The sequence below is a fragment of the Syzygium oleosum genome, unplaced genomic scaffold (assembly GCF_021117445.2).
Source record: "Syzygium oleosum isolate NSW1041296 unplaced genomic scaffold, Sole_v2.1 Sole_v2.14, whole genome shotgun sequence".
NCBI classification, from domain to species: Eukaryota; Viridiplantae; Streptophyta; class Magnoliopsida; order Myrtales; family Myrtaceae; genus Syzygium; species Syzygium oleosum.
Genome location: NW_026607498.1, coordinates 4,389,314 through 4,411,668, shown reverse-complemented (window position 1 = coordinate 4,411,668; position 22,355 = coordinate 4,389,314). Strand labels below are relative to the sequence as shown.

Below are 22,355 nucleotides of genomic sequence, written 5' to 3'. Positions count from 1 at the left end.
AATTTGGGACTATGTCCACTTTGGGTACCAAATTGAGAAAAAGGCCCCACTTTGAGTACCAAAATGAAATTTTCCTTTACGATTTTGCCCCTCGGGACGCCAGCGTTACTTTTCGAGGCCGACGCCATTTTTGGGTGGCCACGCATACCAGGAGTCGTTATGGCCAAAAATTGGAATTTCGACAAAAATTGGAAAAATAGTATTATTTTATTCCCGGAACTTCGCAGTCAATTTTCAAGGGCTTAAGAGGCTATTTTCGCGATTCCAACGCCATATTATGTTGGCCACGGACATCTGGGGTTGATACGTGCGAAAATTGGAATTTCGCCCCGAAACCGGAAAAATGACCATTTTGCCCCTAGGCTATGTTCGGGTTCGAATTTTTTGGGAAATTATTTGGGATATTTAAGAGTGCTTATCAGCTACATTATTGGGGCTAAAGACCTTTTTACCCCTCAATTATTTAGATAGAATCAACCGAGACCGTTGGATTAGGGGTATTTTGGTCAAAACCGCCGGATCGGCGACACGTATCGCCCCTAGCCCCCTAATTTTGACCAGCTTGGACCGGCCACTCTCTCTCCTCACCCTCACTCTCGGCCACATCTCTCTCTCTCCTCCCGATCTCTCTCTTTCTCTCATTTTCTCTCTCGGCCGAACTTCGCCGGAGCACACCGCCGGCCACCGGAGCGCCGCCGCCGGCAGCCGTGCCCCGCCGTGGACCACCTCGGTCCCCAGCCTCAGCCTCGCCTCTGTCTGACCCCTTTCTCTCTCCCTTTCTCTCTCTTTCTCTCTCTTTTCCTCTCCCGATCATCACCGCCGCCGCGCCGGAGACCCACCGCTGCCACGCCGGAGCTCGTACGGCCGAGCCGCTGCCACGGCGACCTCCAGCCCGTCCGTACGTCGCCGTACGTAGCCGTACGTACAGTGTCCATACGGCCGACCGTACGCCGTCCGTACGCCGTCGCCGGTTTCACTGTTCACCAGTGATCAGCCGCCGTTAAGGGTGTGTAACCGGATCGGGTTTACCCGGAAACCGGACCGGGTTTACCCTGAAACCGGACCAACCCACCCGAAAAATAGGTCCGGGAACCGGTTCTAACAAGAACCGGTCCGGGTACCGGTTCCATTTTTTGGGAACCGGTTAGAACCGGTCCGGTTTCCGGTTCCAAGTAAAAACCAACCCAAACCTGTTTTAGAACCGGTTTTGAGATAATGTACAAAAAAGTAAAAAGTCTATATCACGTTACCCTACTTCACCGGTTTTAGAACCGATTTCCGGTTTAATATTGGAATATGTTTCACAACTATGAGCGAAATAACATGGCTCTTAAAGTCATCTAAATATTGTGTGATTCAGAAAAGATATATAGACATTTTTCTAGTGAGAGCAGATGCCTTACCGCTAAGTCTCTTGATTTTTCTTTCAAGATATTTCATTCGGAAACAGAAGTGAGGAGTTATCTCATCATGGCGCAAAATAAAGAGCTAAACATGTTGAATAAATTCCCTGGAAATGTGACTCTTAAAGATTTATGCGATTGGACTATGTCTTGCCACATAGTGCTTTTGGATTGTTGATTTTGATGGATTGTAATTTCAATTGCTCATTTTGGGGATTGTTACTTTTGGCGGATAGTGGTTTTTGTTATTCATCTTTTATTTTAAATCGTTTCATTGCTACCTATATTATTTTGCTAGAAAAAAATAAAACCGGAAAAAAGAACAAAAAAAAAAATAGGTCCTCGGGTAGACCCTGAAACCGGACTGGAAAAACAGGGTTGGTTCCAAAACAGGGTCTAGGAAAAACAGGGTTGGTTTCAGGTTCCAAAAATTGGGAACCGGTTATAACAGGGTTGGTTTCAGGTTCTAGGTCCGGACCCAACTCACCCTGGAACCGATCACCCCTAGCCGCCGTTCCCCGTCGTCGTGACCTTGGATTAAGTGAGTAAAATTCCTAAACCCGGATTAGGACTGATAGTGCATTTTTCTAGACTGATTTAGGTATTATCGGTGCATTTTAGACTGGCTTAGGTAGTATCAATGTGTATTCCAGACTGTGTTGAGGACTGATTGGTAGAAATTATTATCGGGAAAATTTAGTGGATTAATGAAAATTATATGGGGAGATTAATTGGATTAAATGACCAATTTAGGAGCCCATTGGAAAATTACCGGGTATATCCGGGTTGACTGGTTGTACATAATTTGTGCTTAATTGGGATTGATTTCGTACTACCATGTCGCATGTCGTGTGGCTGAATTATGTGGAGTGCGATTAGCCAATGATTGGTTTGAAATTAATTATTGAATTGTGAATCGCACGTTGGGCCACACGGTATTAATTGGGCCAATTGAGCACGTGTTGTGATATCGAGTGATTGAATTTCATTGGTGCTCATGGTGCATTGCATCGCATAACATGGACACGCATTATGTATGCCTAGAGTGAGGCATGTGGTGGAATTGTGCGAGAATGCGTGCCTGCCATGAGTGTGTGATCACCTAAAATACCCCGAAGCGTCATACGCTGGGTTCAGATAATAATGAGTTGTGTGATCACCTAAAGACCTTTGGGTCATGACCTTCGGGTCGATACCGTCCTCATGCACTTTGAAGCAGGACGATGCCCGGTACGTCCGGAAGACGACCATCCTCATGCACTTTGAAGCAGGCTCTGGTTCGTAAGGAGATCAATGTTGCGCCTCATGCACTTTGAAGCAGGCTAGAGACACTGGGCCAGATCGGTTGCTGTGCCTCATGCACTTTGAAGCAGGCTAGACGCACCGGGCCGTGGATATTGTTGACTCGAGTCGTCGTAATAAATAATAAATTGGGTGATTGCCAGTGTGGGCTAGTGGGCACGGGAAATGCACGTGACCTGTCGACGACATTTGCATGCATGAACATGCATGGACTGGCATGCGAGTGTGTGAGACTCGGTGCATGAGCATGTGATTGGCGTACGTGTGATAATGTGTGCCACGTATGTGCCGTGACTATTATATGTTGATCTGTCTAACCTGCAGGGTCAGAGAATGGTTTGATTATTGTTGTATTGTGATTCAAATATTTATTTCCGGTCAGGAGATTGCATGCTAGCCTAGCCTAGGTTTAGGGGTTATACTCGCTGAGATTCGTCTCACGGTTATTATAACCCAACTTTTCAGACCCCCAGCCGTAAGGATGCCGAACCCGCCGCTTTTTGGAATACCTGTACAGATACACCAGTATACCAGTACCTACCCCGCAGGAAATGGGGAATCATACGTAAGATACCGGTCTGTGGTGTTTGTAAACGTGGGAGAGTATTTTCATCAGATTCAGGAATATGTAGCTTGGTGCTTGAGAGATGCCGACGGAAACCTAGGGCAACCCCTGAGGACTTTTGATGCCCTAATCGGTCAAAATGGATTGATGGAACCCATATATGCGGATGGCGAGGTGATCAATCCTCAGGATGTTCACGATGTAGATGGCGTTGATGAGCCTATGGATGAGGAGCCACAGGTGATAGCTGAAGATCAGGACCAAGATGCCGAAGAGGAGCCGGAACCCGAGCCGATGGATCAAGACTCAAGCGAAGACGGAGAAGTCACTGAGGTAGGATCTGACGAAGAGCTGGGAGTAGACAACGAGTTAGGTCTCTACCTAGATCCAGAGTTGGAGCAGGACTCTGAAGATGAGCGAGCCCAAGCCGAAGATATGGATTCTGAACCGTCCGAGTCTTCAGAGATTCCTTCAGAGGAGCCGTCGGACGAAACTACTGGATCTTCCGACCCTGAGTGGGAACCCTAGGTTTGTTCTGAGCTATAGCTAGTAGTGAGGGCTAGTAACTTTTTTACTGTAGCCCTCTCTTTGAGTTAGTCTGACCTCCCTAGCCACTTCCCTTTTTGACCCCGTGGCATGCAGATCGTATAGGTGGGGACTTATATCTTTTCATGGTTGTGTATAGATGTTTGTAAAGAAGTTTTCTATAGCAATGTAAAGTGCAAGTATGTTTCCTCGTTGGTTGCTTGTTTGGTTATCCTTGTCTCATATTTTACTGTCAGGGTTTATTATTTACTCTTCCGCTTGTGCTTTACTCTCTGTTGGGACGTTGGGTCGGCGACGCTTTCTGGGAGCGTTGCACCATAATCGACCAAGGTAGGGATGTTACCGCTTCGTGGGGTACGGGGCGTGACAAGGCATTTGCATTTCAACGGACCCTAAGTCTCATTCGTTGTCTACTTCAATATCTTCACAATTCAGATTTATAATCTCCTCATAAGCAGAATCAACATTTAAAGAAACCATGTCATTCCATGAAACAACCGATCCCCTTGCAATTCCTACAAGATTTACCACAAAACAAAGCAGAAATGTAAAAAGCTTTTTCAACCTTTGTATGACTGAATTCTGATTCTTTGCCTCCGTTAGAATACCACACTACTTCTTTCTTGAGCCATGATGGTTTGTAAAGCCTGGATTTTCAGAAGTGTGCCCAAACCCTAACAGTTCCAACATAAAAATTATATTTGTAATCCAGAAGCTTATTACGGTTAGCCACGAAAACATATTTAGTTGAATCATTAGACACCATAATTGGAGTATCCAAAATCTGAGTTTCATCAATTGCATTGAAACAAGGTAATTGAGTTCCAGAAGGACTATTTCTCCTCAATTATTTATTTATTGGGGATTTAGGACCCCTACAAGTTTTCTCTGGGGTTTCCGCCACCATTGGTTCCACCCTTTGTGTTGGCCTTGGAATAGCCAGGATACTTTCAGTCTCTAGCTTTTTACTTCCCTGTGTCTACTTTCTATTTGCTCCATTTTCTACTGCAGCTATTGTGTCCTTCAGATCTGCTATACGCATTCTCATGGGGCTGGAAGTCCTCCTCAAAAAATTCACGATTTGAGTATTGTTGACTGGGTCTCTGGAATTATTTCTTTTTCATCTTCATTAATCTTTGTTGCACACAAGATCTTTCAAAAAGAGCTAGCTCCATGAACTTCTGCTCTAAGCCATTGCCCAAAACAACTCCCATTTTCTGCAGTAAGTTTTGCTTCATCAAGGAATCTCACAATACATCCCATAATGACCCATCTTACCACATTAATAGCAAAACTGTGGCGGCCTTTCATATTTAAAATCAAGCGATAGTTTCTTTCTTTCGAGACTGGTAAGGGTACCAGATTCCAATGGAGCATCCAAGTGCATTCTATTCCTATTTTATAGGAGGTAAATCCTTTTGTTTCCACTTTCACCACCAAAATTGTTTCAATTCTCGGTACTGCTCCGTGAACAGCTTCCTCGGAGTTCCATATATACGGCATTTCATGGTTTTGGACCCAGAAAGCACAAATAGAAAACTAATAGCAATGGGGAGGTGTATTAGGCTCCCATGGCTTAAGCATTAATAGGGGGTTTGAGAAAGACCATAGACCACCTTCTAGCACTGTGTTTCCCCACTTGTGATCTGAAAGTAAAGGCAAAGAGGCCAGAATATAACTAAGCCGAGACTACATTTTCAACCCTTCAAGCTCTCTTCATCAAATCCAGAAAGGCTTGGAAATCAATACTAGGTTTGTACATACTTTCCCGAAGAGAGTGAGACAGCATTCCATTAATTTTTTATGAGATACGACTCAATCCATTACAGCTACTTCATTTTGTGATCAGAGTTTACTAATCGTTTACAGAGTGAGGCAAGGTGAGGCAAGCATCAGCATCCACATCCTCTTCCATTTAGTTCTAGTTGACTGAGATTACGATGAAGATCAAAATAGGCAAAAACCAGAAGCTAGGTAGCGAGGAAAAACAGGTTGAGATTGAAGAACGGCAAAGAGAGTATTGACGGCTGGGGTGAAAATGGAAAGTAAGGATTTATGAAAACATCACCATGAGGAGTAGAGAGATAAGCCCTTACAAATAAAGAGAATTAAGGTAGTTTTTTTGCCTTTGAAGATACACGGAACCGACCGTGTTTTTATTGGAATATAGAATTGAACCCCAATGCTAAACTTTCATGCGTCTAGGAGAGCTTTTCCAAAATCCTTGGCGCCTCCAAAGGCTCTTGTGCCAAAGTTGAGGTATTTGGTAACACAATCGCAAAAACCCTCGAGCCAAATTTTCAGCATTCCAACAATGCTATTTCAGGGGTTGAATGATTTTTTTTTCTTTTTTAAGCTTACCCTCAGTAATAGTTTCTTATTCCTGCCTCGCCCTCACTGGATTATCTAAATTCCAGTTTTACCTTCACTCACACACGCTCTATTCCTCTCTCTCCCCTCTCCAATATTTTCGTATAAAGGCCAAATTGTTTATGACATCCCACCTTTTTTTATCGGCCGTGCCCAGTGTGGAGTGTTCTTGGAGTCCGGAAGCTGCAAGTGAAGCGCCCAAAAGTCATTGACGTCAAAATCTAAGGCCACCGAATCAAATTTGTTCAAAAGCAAACTCTTTCTCCTAAAGAATGGAGCGATAATAATCGTAAATATTCTAACCTAGGAAAGATGCACGAAAAACTCCCTCACTCATTACTGGCTCGTGCATGCATGTGCATGTATAAAGATATTAATAAAAAATCATGCCAACCATCGAAATATTTTGTACTTGTGCGCCAATGGAACAACGAAGAAACATAGTAACGCATGCTAATGAGAAATGTTCATATGCCTTTTTGCTTTTGGTCGTCTCAGATAAAAATAACAACCCATTAAGAATGTTAGTGGCTTAGGACGGATGTTGTTCCTAGTTCAGGAGTGTACGTTCGCTATTTCTCTATCCATTCTCGTTATTCAGAGTCAACCATTTGGTCGTAATTCAATAATCGAAAGGTAGGTTCCCCGAAAGGTGGTGGAACTGCATGCCACTTGCTCTTCACGTCTAAATAGAGGGACCAGTCCAAGGCAAATGAACCACCCCAATTCAAGATCACCAATCTTGAATTCTCTCATCACATTCTCATCTCTACGTATCCAAATTCCAGCTAGCAACACACACGATCAATCATGATGGGTTTTCATCTAAAGTTTATGATCCTTCTCCTTTGGCCTCTTTCGCTAACTCAAACAATTTCCAGCTATTCCTCTAGCGATGTGAAATCATGGTGCAGCAACATGCCTTACCCACAACCATGTGAGTACTTCTTGACCAACCACCCAAAGCAAACCCCTCTCAAGCGGAAATCCCATTTCCTCAAGGCCTCAATGCAAGTCGCCCTCGAGAGAGCCCAGCTCGCTCGGATGAACTCGTACTCGCTAGGCTCCAGGTGCCGCAACGAGCGTGAGAAGGCTGCGTGGGCCGACTGCCTCCAACTTTATGAGCACACGGTCCACCACTTGAACCGGACCGTCAATCGCCAAGGCACTCAGGATGACATACAGACCTAGCTGAGCACCGCCCTGACCAACCTTGAGACCTGTCGGACCGGGTTCGTCGAGCTCGGCATCTCGGACAACATATTGCCCTTGATGTCAAATAATGTTTCCAAGTTGATAAGCAACGCTTTGTCCACCAACTATGTACCCTACACTACGCCGAACTACACCAACGAGTTCCCTACTTGGCTGAGGCTTGGCAACAGAAAGCTCTTGCAGTCTCCTTCCGCATCATCTATGGCCAACATCGTGGTGGCCCAAGATGGTTCGGGGAACTACAAGACAATTAGCGAAGCTATAATTGCGGCATCGGAGCGGTCAAGCATGGCAAGATACATAATCTATATCAAGGCCGGTACATATGAAGAGGATGTTGCAGTTGAATCAAAATTGGAGAACATTGTGTTCGTGGGTGATGGTATTGGAATGACCATAATTACCGGAAGCAAAAGTGCTGATGGAGGATCTACTACCTTCAATTCAGCAACTGTTGGTAAGTTTTGTATTATTTAAGCTATATATGATATGGAACGACCTATTCTAATAAATCGTGGAATAAATGATTTAACGAATTAAGGTGGTCCTTCTTAATAAAGCCAACACGATTCAACTAGTTAAGCATGTCTCTACTTTCATGAAAATGAAGATGCTTAAAGTACAAACCAACCTTCTTCTTTTTTCCTAGATTAAAAGGGAAAAAAAAAATAGAGATCGGATAAGGTTACATAAATACTAAAGGATTTCTTATTTTGGTACACCAACCATGTGAAAAACATTACACATATACAATATTCATAATTTTTAACAAGTACATAACATCCAACAATGTCGGGTTATTGTAATGTTCAAAGGCTACTTACTTTTAAGTGGAAGAATGTTATAAACAGTACTTTTACATATCCTCTATTAATATACTCAAAATGTGATGCTGCACATAAGCATCTTGATTCATGTAGCGATATAGTGATATTGTTTCGAAAGCGAAGCGATCATAAGTACGAAGTTTTTTATATAAATTAAAATTAAACGAATTGGGGTTGTAACTGCTGTAAATAATCAACCCCCAATGGAAATTAATCTAGTACAAGATCGATCGTAATTGAGAAAATGCACACGGTTTCACTTAACATCATCAACAAAGAGACAGCATTAGTTAATCTTTTCTATCGTCATGTGAGCCGACACTCCATCTATAAATTCATGGTTGGTTCCATGTGCCACCAAATGGCGGCCATTATCACTATACCTAGATTTAATAGCCTTTAGATTGCCTTTAGAATAAAGCAATGGAACAATAGTCCAATTCTTAAATAAATTGCAACGTTTCCAGTTCATATAATAGGAAGATGAAGGAGGTGTAGATCATGAAATGCAAGAATTAGTGCACATGGTTGACAATTATTCGGTTATATGAGGTAGTAAATTAAGCATTCTAGATCGGTGTTTAGTTTGCTGATATACTTTCCAGTTTAGATTACATGTACAAGTATAGGTACGCGTACTAATAATTTCTCATCTTGAGCATCAGCTGTTGATGGTGACGAATTCATTGCCCAAGACATCACCTTTCGTAACACTGCCGGCGCGGCGAATCACCAAGCAGTTGCTCTACGTTCGAGCTCTAACCTCTCAATCTTCTATCGATGTGGCTTTGAGGGACATCAGGACACCCTTCATGTTCATTCTGGGCGACAATTCTATAGAGAGTGTGACATCTATGGCACCACTGACTTCATCTTTGGAAATGCTGCCGTCGTTTTCCAGAATTGCAACATCTATGCTAGAATCCCTGTTAACAATATCAATACCATCACGGCACAGGGACGGACTGACCCCAACCAAAACACGGGCATCTCCATCCACAATTGCAAAGTCGCCGCAGCCTCAGATTTGGTATCGGTTCAAAGCTCCGTGAAGACGTACCTCGGGAGGCCATGGAAAGAATATTCAAGAACTATTTTTATGATGACTTACCTTGATAGCCTAATTGACTCGGCCGGCTGGTTGGAGTGGAACAAAAGTGACTTTGCCCTCAACACTCTGTACTATGGAGAGTATATGAACACGGGTTCGGGGTCATTGACCGCAAATAGGGTCACATGGGCAGGTTACCATGTCATCACAAGCGCAATAGAAGCTTCAAAGTTCACCATCGGGAACTTCATCCCCGACGGCTCTTGGTTGCTCGCCACCGGCGTGCCTTACACTTCTGAAGTTTACGGCATGCCTAACGCCTCTAGGGTTTACTACATGCTTGACACCTATGGGGGTTCGAAACTATCCGTCAATATTATTGGGGGTTACGACGGTTATTTTCTTGTCCAGTATATTTTATTTTTACTTTTTATTTTGAGAAATCTAGTCTAATTCTTTTTTTTTTTGGTCGAACTAGTCGAGTTCAATAATTGTTATTTTTCCGCTTTTTTGCTGTAAGGAAGAAATTTTATTGCTTAAACAAAGAACATCTCTGATTGGTGAAAAAAACCCTTTCGAATCAAAGAAAAACAAATTTAAAAACTCATTTTCTTTTGATTTTCGGCATTGATGTTCATTTCAACTAGTAGCCTATCTCAACATCACGAACAAATCTTTCTTCTTTTAAGCGATCGAGTCTTCTCTGTGTTGGAGTTAGCGAATAATTCGGGGACCCCCTTGTTTCTCACACCGGGTACGCCCACGTGAGCTTCGGGAAACTGAAGTGTTGTCCGACGACATGTGACCCATGCGTGCGGAATGCGGGGGCTCGGGGGCAGCGCCCCCGACACGGGTGCCCTGCTGCCCGGTGTGAGATTAAGAGATTTTATATAGGTTTAGATTTTGGGCCCGTTTTGGGCATATATATATTTTACTCGTTTTTCTGATCATTGTAACGAGTTGAGTGGCTGTAAACCGAAAAACCATAGTGAAATCTCTTTGCAGGACGTAGCCCTAAGAGAGGGTGAACCTGGGTAAATTCGTGCATCGTCTATTTTCTCTGTTTTCTGCGTGATCGTTCTGTTTCGGTTCTCGATACGTCCCTTCACTCTGGATCGGCAAAAGACTTGAACATTCAAGCATGCGCACGTCGCTGTCCAGGGTCCGACAACGTCCGGTCCTGCCGTTGCTGCTGCTGATCCTGACACCGCCTGGTTCATTGCTACCACCGCTGGTTCCGCGTCGCCGCTGCTTGTCGCCGCTACTCGCTCAACATTCCTGCTAATCCCGACTATCCCACTCGCCTGACGTCGCCGTTGTTCATCACTGTTGCTGCCAGACGCCACTGCTAATTGGTCCCGTCGGTGTTGCCGCTGCTGTTCCTGGATGCCGTCGTTGTCCTTTGTTGTTCAGCCCGTCACTGTTCTCGTCGTGTAATCCCGCTCAAGTAGTATTAGGCAACTTGATTTGAACTTCGACTTTCACCACCAAAATTGTTTCAATCCTCGGTGCTGCTCCATGAACAGCTTCCTCGGAGTACCATACATACGGCATTTCATGGATTTGGACCCAGAAAGCACAAATAGAAAACTAATAGCAATGGGGAGGTGTATTAGGCTCCCATGGCTTAAGCATTAATAGGAGGTTTGAGAAAGACCATAGACCACCTTCTAGCACTGTGTTTTTCCACTTGTGATCTGAAAGTAAAGGCAAAGAGGCCAGAATCTAACTAAGTCGAGGCTACATTTTCAATCCTTCAAAGCTCTCTCCATAAAATCCAGAAAGGCTTCAAAATCAATACTGGGTTTGTATATAGTTCCCGAAGAGAGTGAGACGGCATTCCATTAATTTTGTATTCGACACGACTCAATCCTTTACATCTACTTCATTTTGTGATCAGTTTACTAATCATTTATTTCTAGCTGACTGAGATTACGACAGATATCAAAATAGGCAAAAACCAGAAGCTAGCGAGTGAGGAAAAACAGGTTGAGATTGAAGAACGGCTAAGGGAGTAGCGACGGCCGGGGCAAAAAAGGAAAGTAAGGGTCCATTTGTTTCACGAAAAATATTTTTCAAGAAAACATTTCCATCATTTTCCGGTGTTTGGTTCACTTAGGAAAATGAGTCAACGGAAAATGTTTTCCTAGTCAATGGAAAAGGCTTTCCCACCTAAACTTAAATTCAAGAAAATCATTTCCTCTTTGAAAGAACCTAAAAACGTTTTCCAAAATATGACTAAGTATCAGCACTTGGACCCAAAACTCTACACTTAGGAACAAAAACCCCAACGTTAATTCCCGGGTCCCGACGTTCAAACTAGGTCTCGGGACCCCGATGCTCGAGCATGGGCCCCCGGGGCCCATGACCAAGTCCATCGAGGCCGGGCCCGAACTCCTAGTGCCCGTACTTGATGCTCCGGCTCCCGAACCTGGGTCCATAAAAGGTCGTGCTCAGGTCCTCAACCCTCAAACTCTAGTCCCAACCCTCAGGCTTGGGTGCACAAAGGCCGTGCACGGGTTCTTAGCACTCAGGCTTGGGTCCTTGGTTAATGAAACATTTGTTCATTTAAAAAAATATTTTAAAGAAAAATTGGAATTTTGTTATTTTATTTAAAAAAACTATAATTTTTATTAGTTTTAATTGTTTCTTTTCTTTCTTTTTCTTTTTTTTTTCTTTTCCTCCTTTTTCTTTTTCCTTCTTTCTCAGCCAATCGCTGGCCACGACGACGACTTGCGACCAACCCCAAGCAAGCTCGAGCCTCACCCAAAACTAGTAAGGCTCGAAGCTTTCCGATCTAGTGACGTCAAGCTTGCTCGAGGCTGACTCGCCAGAGGTCATCGTAGTGGCTCGTTGACCACTGACCTCTAGTGAGCTTGAAGCTCGCCGATTGGGCAAGGCTGGAGCTCACTTGTGGCCAATCGCTAGCCATCGCAGTGACCAGCGACCGACCAAGGAAGAAGCAAAAAGAAAAGAGAAAAGGAAAATAAATTAAAAAATACTAATTTTTTGAAAATTTTCCCTATCAGATCTTCCTTGCCAAACGACAGAAAATACTTTCCGGATCTTTTTCAAGTTTCAGTCAAATACAAAAAAATGAAGTCATTTTTATTCCTAGAAAATGTTTTCCAAAATGGTACTATTCCATGAAACAAACGGACCTCAAGGATTTATGAAACCATTACCATGAGGAATAGTGACAAGCTCTTCCAAAGAAAGAGAATTAAGGTAGTTGAAAATACAAAATTATAATGCAATATTTTTGCCTTCGAAGATACGCATAACAAATCATGTTTTATTCCAACCTAGAACTGAACCGGCAATGCTAGAGTTCCTTGCGTTTGGGAGAGCTTTTCCAAAGTCCCTTGGGCCTTCAAAGGCTCTTGTGCAAAGTTGGAAGTGCTTAGTAACACAATCCTAAAAAACCTTAAAGCCAAAAATTCAGCATTCCAAAAATGCTACCTCGAGGGTTTGTTGATTTTTTTTCTTCCACGCTTTACCCTCACTAATATTTTCGTATTCCCATCTTGCCCTCACTAGACTATCTAAATTCCAGTTTTACCTCCACTCGCACATGCTCTCTCTCTCTCTTCTCCCCTCACTAATATTTTTGTATAGAGGCCAAACTGAATATGAGATCCCACCTTTTTTTATCGGCCGTGCCCAGTGTGGAGTGTTCCTGGAGTCCGGAAGCTTCAAGTGAAGTGCCCAAAAGTCATTGAAGTCAAAATATAAGATCACCGAATCATATTTGCATCATATGAAAGCCCTTGGAGACGGATTCTTTTGTCCAAAAGCAAAGCCAATCTCCCAAAGAATGTGGCGATAATTGAAAAATATTCTAACCTAGGAAAAGATGCACGAAAAACTCCCCCTCATTACTGGATCGTGCGTGCATGTGCATTGTATAAGGATATTAATAAAAAATCATGTCAACCACTGCAATATTTTGTACTCGTGCGCCAATGGAAATAACGAAGAAGCATAGCGACGCATGCTCATGAGTAATGTTCATATGCCTTGTTGCTTTTGGTCGCATCGGATAAAAATAATATTCCAAGAAGAATGATGGCTAGTAGCTTAGGCACAAACTATGTGAAGAAAAAGTTCATTTCCTAGTTGACGATTGTACGTTCTCTATTCTCTCTTCATTCTCGTTATCCATTTGGTCGAAATTCAATAATCGAAACGCAGGTTCCCGGAAAGTTGGTGCCACTGCCATGCCTCTGATCACCATTGTGCCTCCACTTCTATATAAAGGGACCAATCCAAGGCAAATGAACAAACCCCAGTTCAAGATCACTAATCTCAAATTCCCTCATCACATTCTCATTTCTCTTCATTTACTTACGTCCACTCATCTTTTCAGCCTACCAGAAATTAATCGATATGGGTGTTCATCAAAAGTTCATGATCATTGTCTTTTTGCCTCTTCTGCTATCTCAAACCATTCATAGCTATTCCTCCGGTGATGTGAAATCATGGTGTAGCCAAATGCCTTACCCACAACCATGTGAGTACTTCCTGACACACAGCCCTAACCAGACCCCTCTCAAGCGAAAATCCAACTTCATCAAGGCCTCGATGCAAGTTGCCCTAGAGAGAGCCCAGCTCGCCCAAGCCGACATGTACTCGCTGGGCCCCAGATGCCGCAACAAGCGCGAGAAGGCTGCGTGGGCCGACTGCCTCCAGCTTTATGAGCACACGGTCCTCGACTTGAACCGGACCATCGATTGCCAGTGCACTCAGGACGATGTGCAAATGTGGCTTAGCAGCGCCCTGACCAACCTTGAGACCTGTCGGGCCGGGTTCATCAAGCTCGGCGTCTCGGACAATGTGTTGCCCTTGATGCCAAATAATGTTTCCAAGTTGATAAACAACGCTTTGTCTGCAAACTATGTACCCTACGCTCCACCGAAATACACCAATGAGTTCCCTACTTGGCTGAAGCCTAGCAACAGAAAGCTCTTACAGTCTCCCTCCGTGTCATCTATTGCTAATATCGTGGTGGCCCAAGATGGTACGGGGAACTACAAAACAATAAGTGAAGCTGTAACTGCGGCATCGAAGCAATCTTGCACGACAAGGTACGTAATCTATATCAAGGCCAGTACGTATGAAGAGAATGTTGAAGTTGGACGAAAATTGGAGAACATTATGTTCGTGGGTGATGGTATTGGAAAGACCATAATCACTGGAAGCAAAAGTCATGACGAAGGATCTACTACCTTTAAATCAGCAACTATTGAAGAGCTTACAATTTAAGTTACTTATGATACTGTGTATTTTATTCAGGATAAGTACTGAAAAGTAGACATAAGTGTACTAATAATCTTTCTCATATTGAGTTTCAGCTGTTGTTGGTGACGGATTCATTGCTAAACACATAACTTTTTGTAACACTGCTGGTGCGGCAAATCACCAAGCAGTTGCTCTCCGTTCCAACTCTGACCTCTCAATCTTCTATCAATGTGGCTTGGAGGGTTATGAGCACACCCTTGACGTTCATTCCAAGCGACAATTCTACAGAGAGTGTGACATTTACGGTACAGTTGACTTCATCTTTGGAAATGCTACGGTCATTTTCCAGAACTGCAACATCTACGATAAAAGCCCTCCTGATAAGGTCAATACCATCACTACTCAGGACCGGACTCACCCCAACCAAAACACTGGCATCTCCTTCCAAAATTGCAAAGTCACCGCAGCTCCAGACTTGATATCGATTCAAAGCTCCGTGAAGACATACCTCGGGAGGCCGAGACGAAAATATTCGAGAACTGTTTTCATGAATACCTACCTTGATTGCCTAATTGACCCGGCCGGCTGGTTGGAGTGGAAAGGTGACTTTGCCCTTAAGACTCTATATTATGGAGAATATAAGAACACGGGTCCTGGGTCATCAACCACAAATAGGGTCACATGGGCAGGTTACCATGTCATCACAAGCTTGACGGAGGCTTCGATGTTCACTATCGGGCAATTGATCCCCGACGGCACTTGGTTGCTCGCCGCTGGAGTGCCACACGATGCGCCCAACACGCCATACAATGCGCCTAACACGCCGTACGTTGCGCCTTACACCTCTGAGGGTTACAAGCTGTTCATCGGTTTCATTGGGGATTACAATGGTTATTCTCCAGTCCAGTCCTCTTTCTTTTTCCTCTTTCTTCTGTATTTTGGAAATCTATTCTAGTTCAAGGTGTTATTTTTCCGCTTTTATGCTGTGAGGAAGTAATATTATCGCTTAATCAAATAACATTTCAAATTAATTAAAAGATCCCCAATCTAAGAATAAACAAATTTGAAGACTATTGAAGATATCACCGCCTTATCTCTCTAGATCTTTCGTAATTAGTCTTGACCTTTCGTATTTCAATGACTAGTTAATGTGATTGTTTGTATTTGGTCTTGACCTTTCGTATTTCAATGACTAGTTAATGTGATTGTTTGTATTTGGTCTTGACCTTTCGTGTTTCGATATCTAGTTAATATCAGATACATGTATAGTCATTTATGAGTCATATCAAGAGTCATGTATTATGCCTATATAAAGGCAAGTCCAGTTGAAGTATTTGTAAGGTGAATCAAGTCATAATAAAATAGTTTATTCCTCTCCTCTCCTTGTGTGTTTTTCTTCAAGAATTGTCGACGAGAGTTATTGACGATCGAGGCTTTCACTTTTGAGTGTTACGCCTTTAAAACTCAACAAGTGGTATCAAAGCCCAGGAGCCGGGGACCGTTGTACGTGAGCAACCGGTCAGGGACCAGAGAACGCCGAAATTCTGTCATTGCAAAGACAGGGACTGTGATTCATTGGTCTGGGACCAAGCTGAATTGGTGTAGTGCCAGGCATTATATCCAAGTTCGATGGCGGATATTTCAAGTTCGATGAACGGGGTCGAGAAGCTCAACAGCTCCAATTATAATAATTGGAGTTCCCGCATGCAATTTTACTTGCTGGGACAAGATTTGTGGGATATCGTTGGCGGGGGTAACACCACACCACCTACGAACGATGGCGAGTTAAGGAGATGGAACATCAAAGCGGGTAAAGCTCTTTATGCTCTTTCTGTGACTGTTGAAGATGAATTAATGCAGCACATAAAGAGCGCGAGGACTCCAAAAGAGGCATGGGATAACTTGGCAGCGCTATTCGCAAGGTCGAATGATGCCAAGCTACAAAGGCTGGAAAACGAGCTGCTGTCGATGTCACAACAAAATATGACGGTGAGTCAGTATTTCTCCAAAGTTAAGTCTATTTGTGACGAAATTTCAAAGTTGGATCCCACTAATGCCATCTCAGAAACAAGAATGAGAAGAATTATTATTCACGGGTTAAAGCCGGAGTATAATGGTATTATTACGGCTACTCGTGGATGGGCAACTCAACCGACGTTGACCGATCTGGAGAGTATTCTGGCTAACCAAGAGACTTTAGATAGTCAAATGTCTAAAGTTTCGATTAAGAGAGAAGAAAGTGCCCTCTTCAGTGATAAAAGAGGGTTCAAGGGTCAGAGGCGAACCGGTGCTGACAATAAAGATGGCAAGTCAAGGAAAAGCCATGTCGAATGGCAAAAGCAACCAGCTCGTGAAGAATGGCAAAAGCGTCTAGGAGAGACGAGTCTTCGACCAAGGGGAGCCTGGCGGGGCGATGGCAAAAGACGTAGTGGACGATGTTACGTCTGCGGCAAGGAGGGCCACTTTGCCAGAGATTGTCGAGTGAAGAAAGTTGAAGGAAATGTCGCAGCATCATCGAAGAAGAATGATTTCGATGAAGATGAGGAATGGGATTTCCAATCGTCTGTTGCAATGGTGGTATCAGATGAGCTCGCTGCCTCTTCCACATTCAAGTCAAACGATGCGATGGCATTAATCTCTGTAAGTGAAAAGTCGATTAATTATGATTTCGACTGGATTGTTGATTCGGGGTGTTCGAGTCATATGACTGGAGATCAAGGCAAGCTGTCGAACATGCATGAATATACCGGAGGACGTGTTGTTATTACTGCAGACGGCTTGAGGTTGCCGATTACTCAAATCGGCAAGATGATGATATCTCCTCGATTCCATTCACAGCTAGTTGAATTGAAAAGTGTGTATCACGTGCCGGGAATGAAGAAGAATTTATTGTCTGTGTCCCAGCTCACAGACTCGGGTAATTATGTGGTGTTCGGTCCACGAGATGTTAAGGTGTACCGAAGTGTGAAGCCCACTGGTCGACCAATCATGGAGGGACGTCGGCTGGAGTCCGTTTACGTGATGTCTGCTCAAACGGCATATGTAAACAAAACTCGAAGGAATGATACACCTGATTTATGGCATGCGCGGCTTGGGCATGTAAGTTATCACAAGTTGAAGGTGATGATGCAGAAGAACATGCTGAGGGGTCTTCCCCATTTGGAAGTGCAAGAAGATGTGATTTGTGCCGGGTGCCAGTATGGGAAGGCACATCAACTTCCATATGAGGAATCATCGTTCAAAACTCGGATGCCTCTCGAGCTCGTTCACTCGGATGTGTTTGGTCCAGTGAAGCAGTCGTCTGTTAGCGGATTCAAGTATATGATCACTTTCATCGACGACTTCTCAAGGTATGTCTGGGTTGTTTTCATGAGGGAAAAATCCGAGGCGTTTATTAAATTTAAAGTGTTTAAGGAGAAGGTTGAAAGTGAAGTAGGCAGAAAAATCCATTGCCTACGCACCGATAACGGGGGAGAATACACTTCCTACGAGTTCACGAAATATTTGCAAGAGTGCAAGATACGTCGACAGTATACTTGTCCGTATACGCCGCAGCAGAACGGTGTTGCCGAAAGAAAGAATCGGCACCTAGCTGAGACATGCAGGAGCATGTTGCACGCGAAGAATGTTCCACCGAGGTTTTGGGCCGAATGTATGAAGACGACGGCTCACGTGATTAACAGGCTGCCACAAGCAAGGCTTGGTTTTATGTCACCATACGAGAAGCTATGGAATCGCAAGCCTGTGGTAAGTCACTTTAGAGTTTTCGGATGCGTATGTTATGCATTTGTGCCTGATCATCTTCGCAGCAAATTCGACAAGAAGGCGATTCGCTGCATATTCGTGGGATATGATGATCAACGAAAGGGGTGGAAGTGCTGCGACCCTACAACAGGGAGGTGCTATACTTCAAGGAATGTGGTGTTCGACGAATTGTCGTCTTGGTGGTCACCTCAAGCTGTTGAATTGCCAAATTCACAGCATTTCGACGAAGAGGTTGAAGAAAGGCTAAAAGAATTCGATGAGAATCAGCCTGTTGAAAAAGATGTCGACACACAGTCACCAGGATCGACAAGTTCATTTGATGAGCGTCCAAGGTCGACAGAAGAACTTCGACCAAGTCAGGTCGAAGAACTTGAAGAGGAGGAGCCTCAACTTCGGAGATCAACGAGGCAAAGGAAGCCAAACCCCAAGTATGCCAATGCGGCATTAACCGTAGATGTTGGCATGGTCGAGCCTTCGACATATGAAGAAGCCTCGAAGGGAACAGAATGGAGAAAGGCCATGGAAGAAGAAATCCTCGCACTAAAGAAGAATGAGACGTGGGACTTGGTACCGAAACCTGAAAAGGTACGTCCTATTTCCTGCAAATGGGTTTATAAACTTAAAACTCGACCAGACGGGTCGATTGAGAGGTATAAAGCACGTCTAGTGGCTCGAGGTTTTTCGCAAAAATATGGGGTTGATTATGAAGAGACCTTTAGCCCGGTAGCAAAGGTTACCATAGTTCGAGTTCTATTAGCACTTGCAGCAAGCAAGTCGTGGAATGTGTGGCAGATGGATGTGAAGAATGCTTTCCTGCATGGAGAACTTGAGCGAGAGATATACATGGAGCAGCCGGATGGTTTCAAGAGCAAAACTTATCCAGAATATGTCTGCAAGCTAAAGAAAGCGTTGTATGGCTTAAAGCAAGCCCCGAGAGCGTGGTATGGAAAGATTGCAGAATTCTTGTTGAAGAGCGGTTATAATGTAGCTCTAGCAGACTCGAGCCTGTTCGTAAAGGCAGAAGATGGAAAGGTTGCAGTTGTGCTGGTTTATGTGGATGATCTCATCATTACTGGAGATGATGAAGATGGGATATGTCAAATTAGAGCCAACCTCTCTGTGCGGTTCCAGATGAAGGAGCTTGGAGAGCTGAAACACTTTCTGGGGCTCGAGGTTGATAGGACAAAAGAAGAATTATTCCTATGTCAACAGAAGTATGCACGAGATCTCTTGAAAAAATTCGGGATGCTCGATTGCAAACCTATATCTACTCCGTTGGATGGGAACGCAAAGCTATGTCTTGAAGAAGGTCGAGAGCTAGAAGATTCGTCTATGTATAGGCAAGCTGGTAGGTAGTCTAATCTACCTTACCATAACTCGGCCTGACATCGCTTTTGCAGTGGGAGTAGTGAGTCGATTCATGGAGAAGCCAAGGAAGCCTCACTTGGATGCAGCCAAGCGTATCCTGAGGTATGTAAAGAAGACTTTTGATTTTGGGCTTTTGTATAAAAAAGAATCATCAGGTGAGTTGGTCGATCATTGTGATGCCGACTATGCTGGAGATCAACACACACGGCGATCAACTACTGGATACTCGTTTCATCTTGGATCAGCGTGTAGTATCCTGGTGCAGTAAAAGACAGCCGACTGTGTCTTTGTCTACAACAGAAGCTGAATACAGAGCAGCAGCAATGGCAGCTCAGGAGAGCACGTGGCTAGTGCAGTTATTAGATGATCTTCATCAGTCGATAGATTATTCGACAATATTGTATTGTGATAATCTATCCGCTATAAGCTTGGCAGAGAATCCAGTTTTCCATGCTAGGACTAAGCATGTGGAAGTCCACTATCACTTTCTGCGAGAGAAAGTGTTGGAGGGCGAGATCAAGATGGAGTACACCAAGACAGGAGATCAAGTTGCTGATATCTTCACCAAAGGTCTTGGAGCTGCAAAGTTTGAAGAGTTTCGAGCTCAGCTTGGTATGGTCGCTAGAACTATCACTAGAGAGAGTAGTCGGTGAGGGGGAGTATTGAAGATATCACCGCCTTATCTCTCTAGATCTTTCGTAATTAGTCTTGACCTTTCGTATTTCAATGACTAGTTAATGTGATTGTTTGTATTTGGTCTTGACCTTTCGTATTTCAATGACTAGTTAATGTGATTGTTTGTATTTGGTCTTGACCTTTCGTGTTTCGATATCTAGTTAATATCAGATACATGTATAGTCATTTATGAGTCATATCAAGAGTCATGTATTATGCCTATATAAAGGCAAGTCCAGTTAAAGTATTTGTAAGGTGAATCAAGTCATAATAAAATAGTTTATTCCTCTCCTCTCCTTGAGCGTTTTTCTTCGAGAGTTGTCGACGAGAGTTATCGACGATCGAGGCTTTCACTTTTGAGTGTTACGCCTTTAAAACTCAACAAAGACCATTTTCTTATGATTTTTTGGCATCCATTTTCATTTCAACTAGTGCCCATATTAACATCATGAACAAATCTGACTTCTTTCAAGCGATGGACATCGGCGCCGCTCATCCATGGATCGTCAGATTATCAAATTTTCCGAACATGATGGGGCCTTCCGCGTTGTAGCACACGGTAAACACGAAGTAGCTGACGACAACTGCTGGTTCATGCTTCATCAACTCCTTCCAGGCACTTGAAACTAACAAACTAGTTCTCTGTTTTTAGCAGGTAGGCCTGCTTGGCATATTAGCTTCAGATTTCACCCTGACCTTGGGCTGGTACAGCGACCGCTTCTAATAGCTTTTGCCCTCCTTTAGCTCGGATTGGTAGTGCAGCATCAAGAACACAATTCTTCTTGAAGATTCTCTGAAAGGCAACATCAAGACGAATCAGTCCTGTGTGAGACCGAATTTTATCAATTGGCGTCTAACTAAAGGTGAGAGAACGTTGAACAGTCTAGCTAACTAGGAATTCTGGGATCGGATACTTCTTGGTTACGGTTTAATAGTCTCCGAAAAAGATTTCCGAAACCAGCAGAAACCCCCTGGATTATTCGACAGGAAGGAGTACCCAAGTTGAAAACAGCAAATTCAGGAAAACTTTTTCGCTTCAATGGCTCCCAATACTCTGCTATGTAGCTCTGGTTTTTTGAGGATAGATGAGGCATAAAATTGACTAAAGATGATGAACCTGATTCGGAACGAAGGAACAATGTCTCCTCTCCAGGAAAAGAACATCGTAAAAAAGCATCGGCAAGATAGAGTCGAGTTCACGTAACTGTTCACCTCAAGAAGAGTGATCATAAGAGATTCTGTCTTGTAGAAATTAAGTTGAATTGCGTGGACCGAAAGCAGTCGAATGAAAGATATCTGAAGTGTCTTGCTTGTACCTAATGAAAATCTGCTAACCCGGAATAACACAAAGAAGTGCGACCACAATCACTGACAACTGAATGACAGAGCGTGCAGTTTTTCCTCTAAACGAGGATGCAAGCTAAATTAAAACGACCTATTATGCTCGAAACACCACAATGTTATTCATTAGAGCAAGAGAACCAAAGAGATGAAGCTCAAACCCTGAACCACCAACAGAACAAAAATCAAACTGAATGCTAATAATGTTGGATGTAGGAGTGCATCAAACCTTCTGACAATAGATGAATTTGAACCATTTAGAAGTACCGCCCAAGTGAAAGGGTAGAACAGATCCATAGATCTTGTCCCTGAACAATTGGACGGCTCAGATTTGTAAATCGCTCGCTAACTGCAGTTGTACATGGGACTTCAGGTGCAGTTACTTGAAGGAAGTTGCATAGGAAGATAGAAGCAGAGGATACTGAAGCGCCACTTTTGTTTGCCTTATGCTGCAACTTGAATCTGCAGAATGACTAAGAGCCATTTTTGTGGTGAATTGTCTTGCCGATAAAGCTGGAGATGGGAGTGGATTGCATCTCCTTATATAATGATTGTTCTTGCTCACTTGGCTTGTTGGTTTACACTAAGCCATTGCTGTGGAGAGCCTTAGCCCTCCTCAGGCGACACCGAAGTGGTGGCTGCAGTCTCCGATCACCACAGCCAGAGGCTGATTATCTCTCTCTGGT

The 22,355-nt window shown here is 43.6% G+C and overlaps 1 protein-coding gene and 1 pseudogene across 1 annotated transcript; both read left to right on the top strand.

Annotated features, from left to right (window-relative positions):
* Positions 1 to 6,991: 6,991 nt before the first annotated feature.
* Positions 6,992 to 9,836, top strand: LOC115664618 (pectinesterase 2-like; annotated as a pseudogene).
* Positions 9,837 to 13,473: 3,637 nt separating this feature from the next.
* LOC115664619 (pectinesterase 2-like) lies at positions 13,474 to 15,557 on the top strand. Its single transcript, XM_056318000.1, has 2 exons — positions 13,474 to 14,525; positions 14,632 to 15,557. The coding sequence occupies exons 1-2, from the start codon at positions 13,669 to 13,671 to the stop codon at positions 15,473 to 15,475; spliced, it is 1,701 nt and encodes a 566-aa protein (XP_056173975.1). The 5' UTR covers positions 13,474 to 13,668; the 3' UTR covers positions 15,476 to 15,557.
* Positions 15,558 to 22,355: the final 6,798 nt, after the last annotated feature.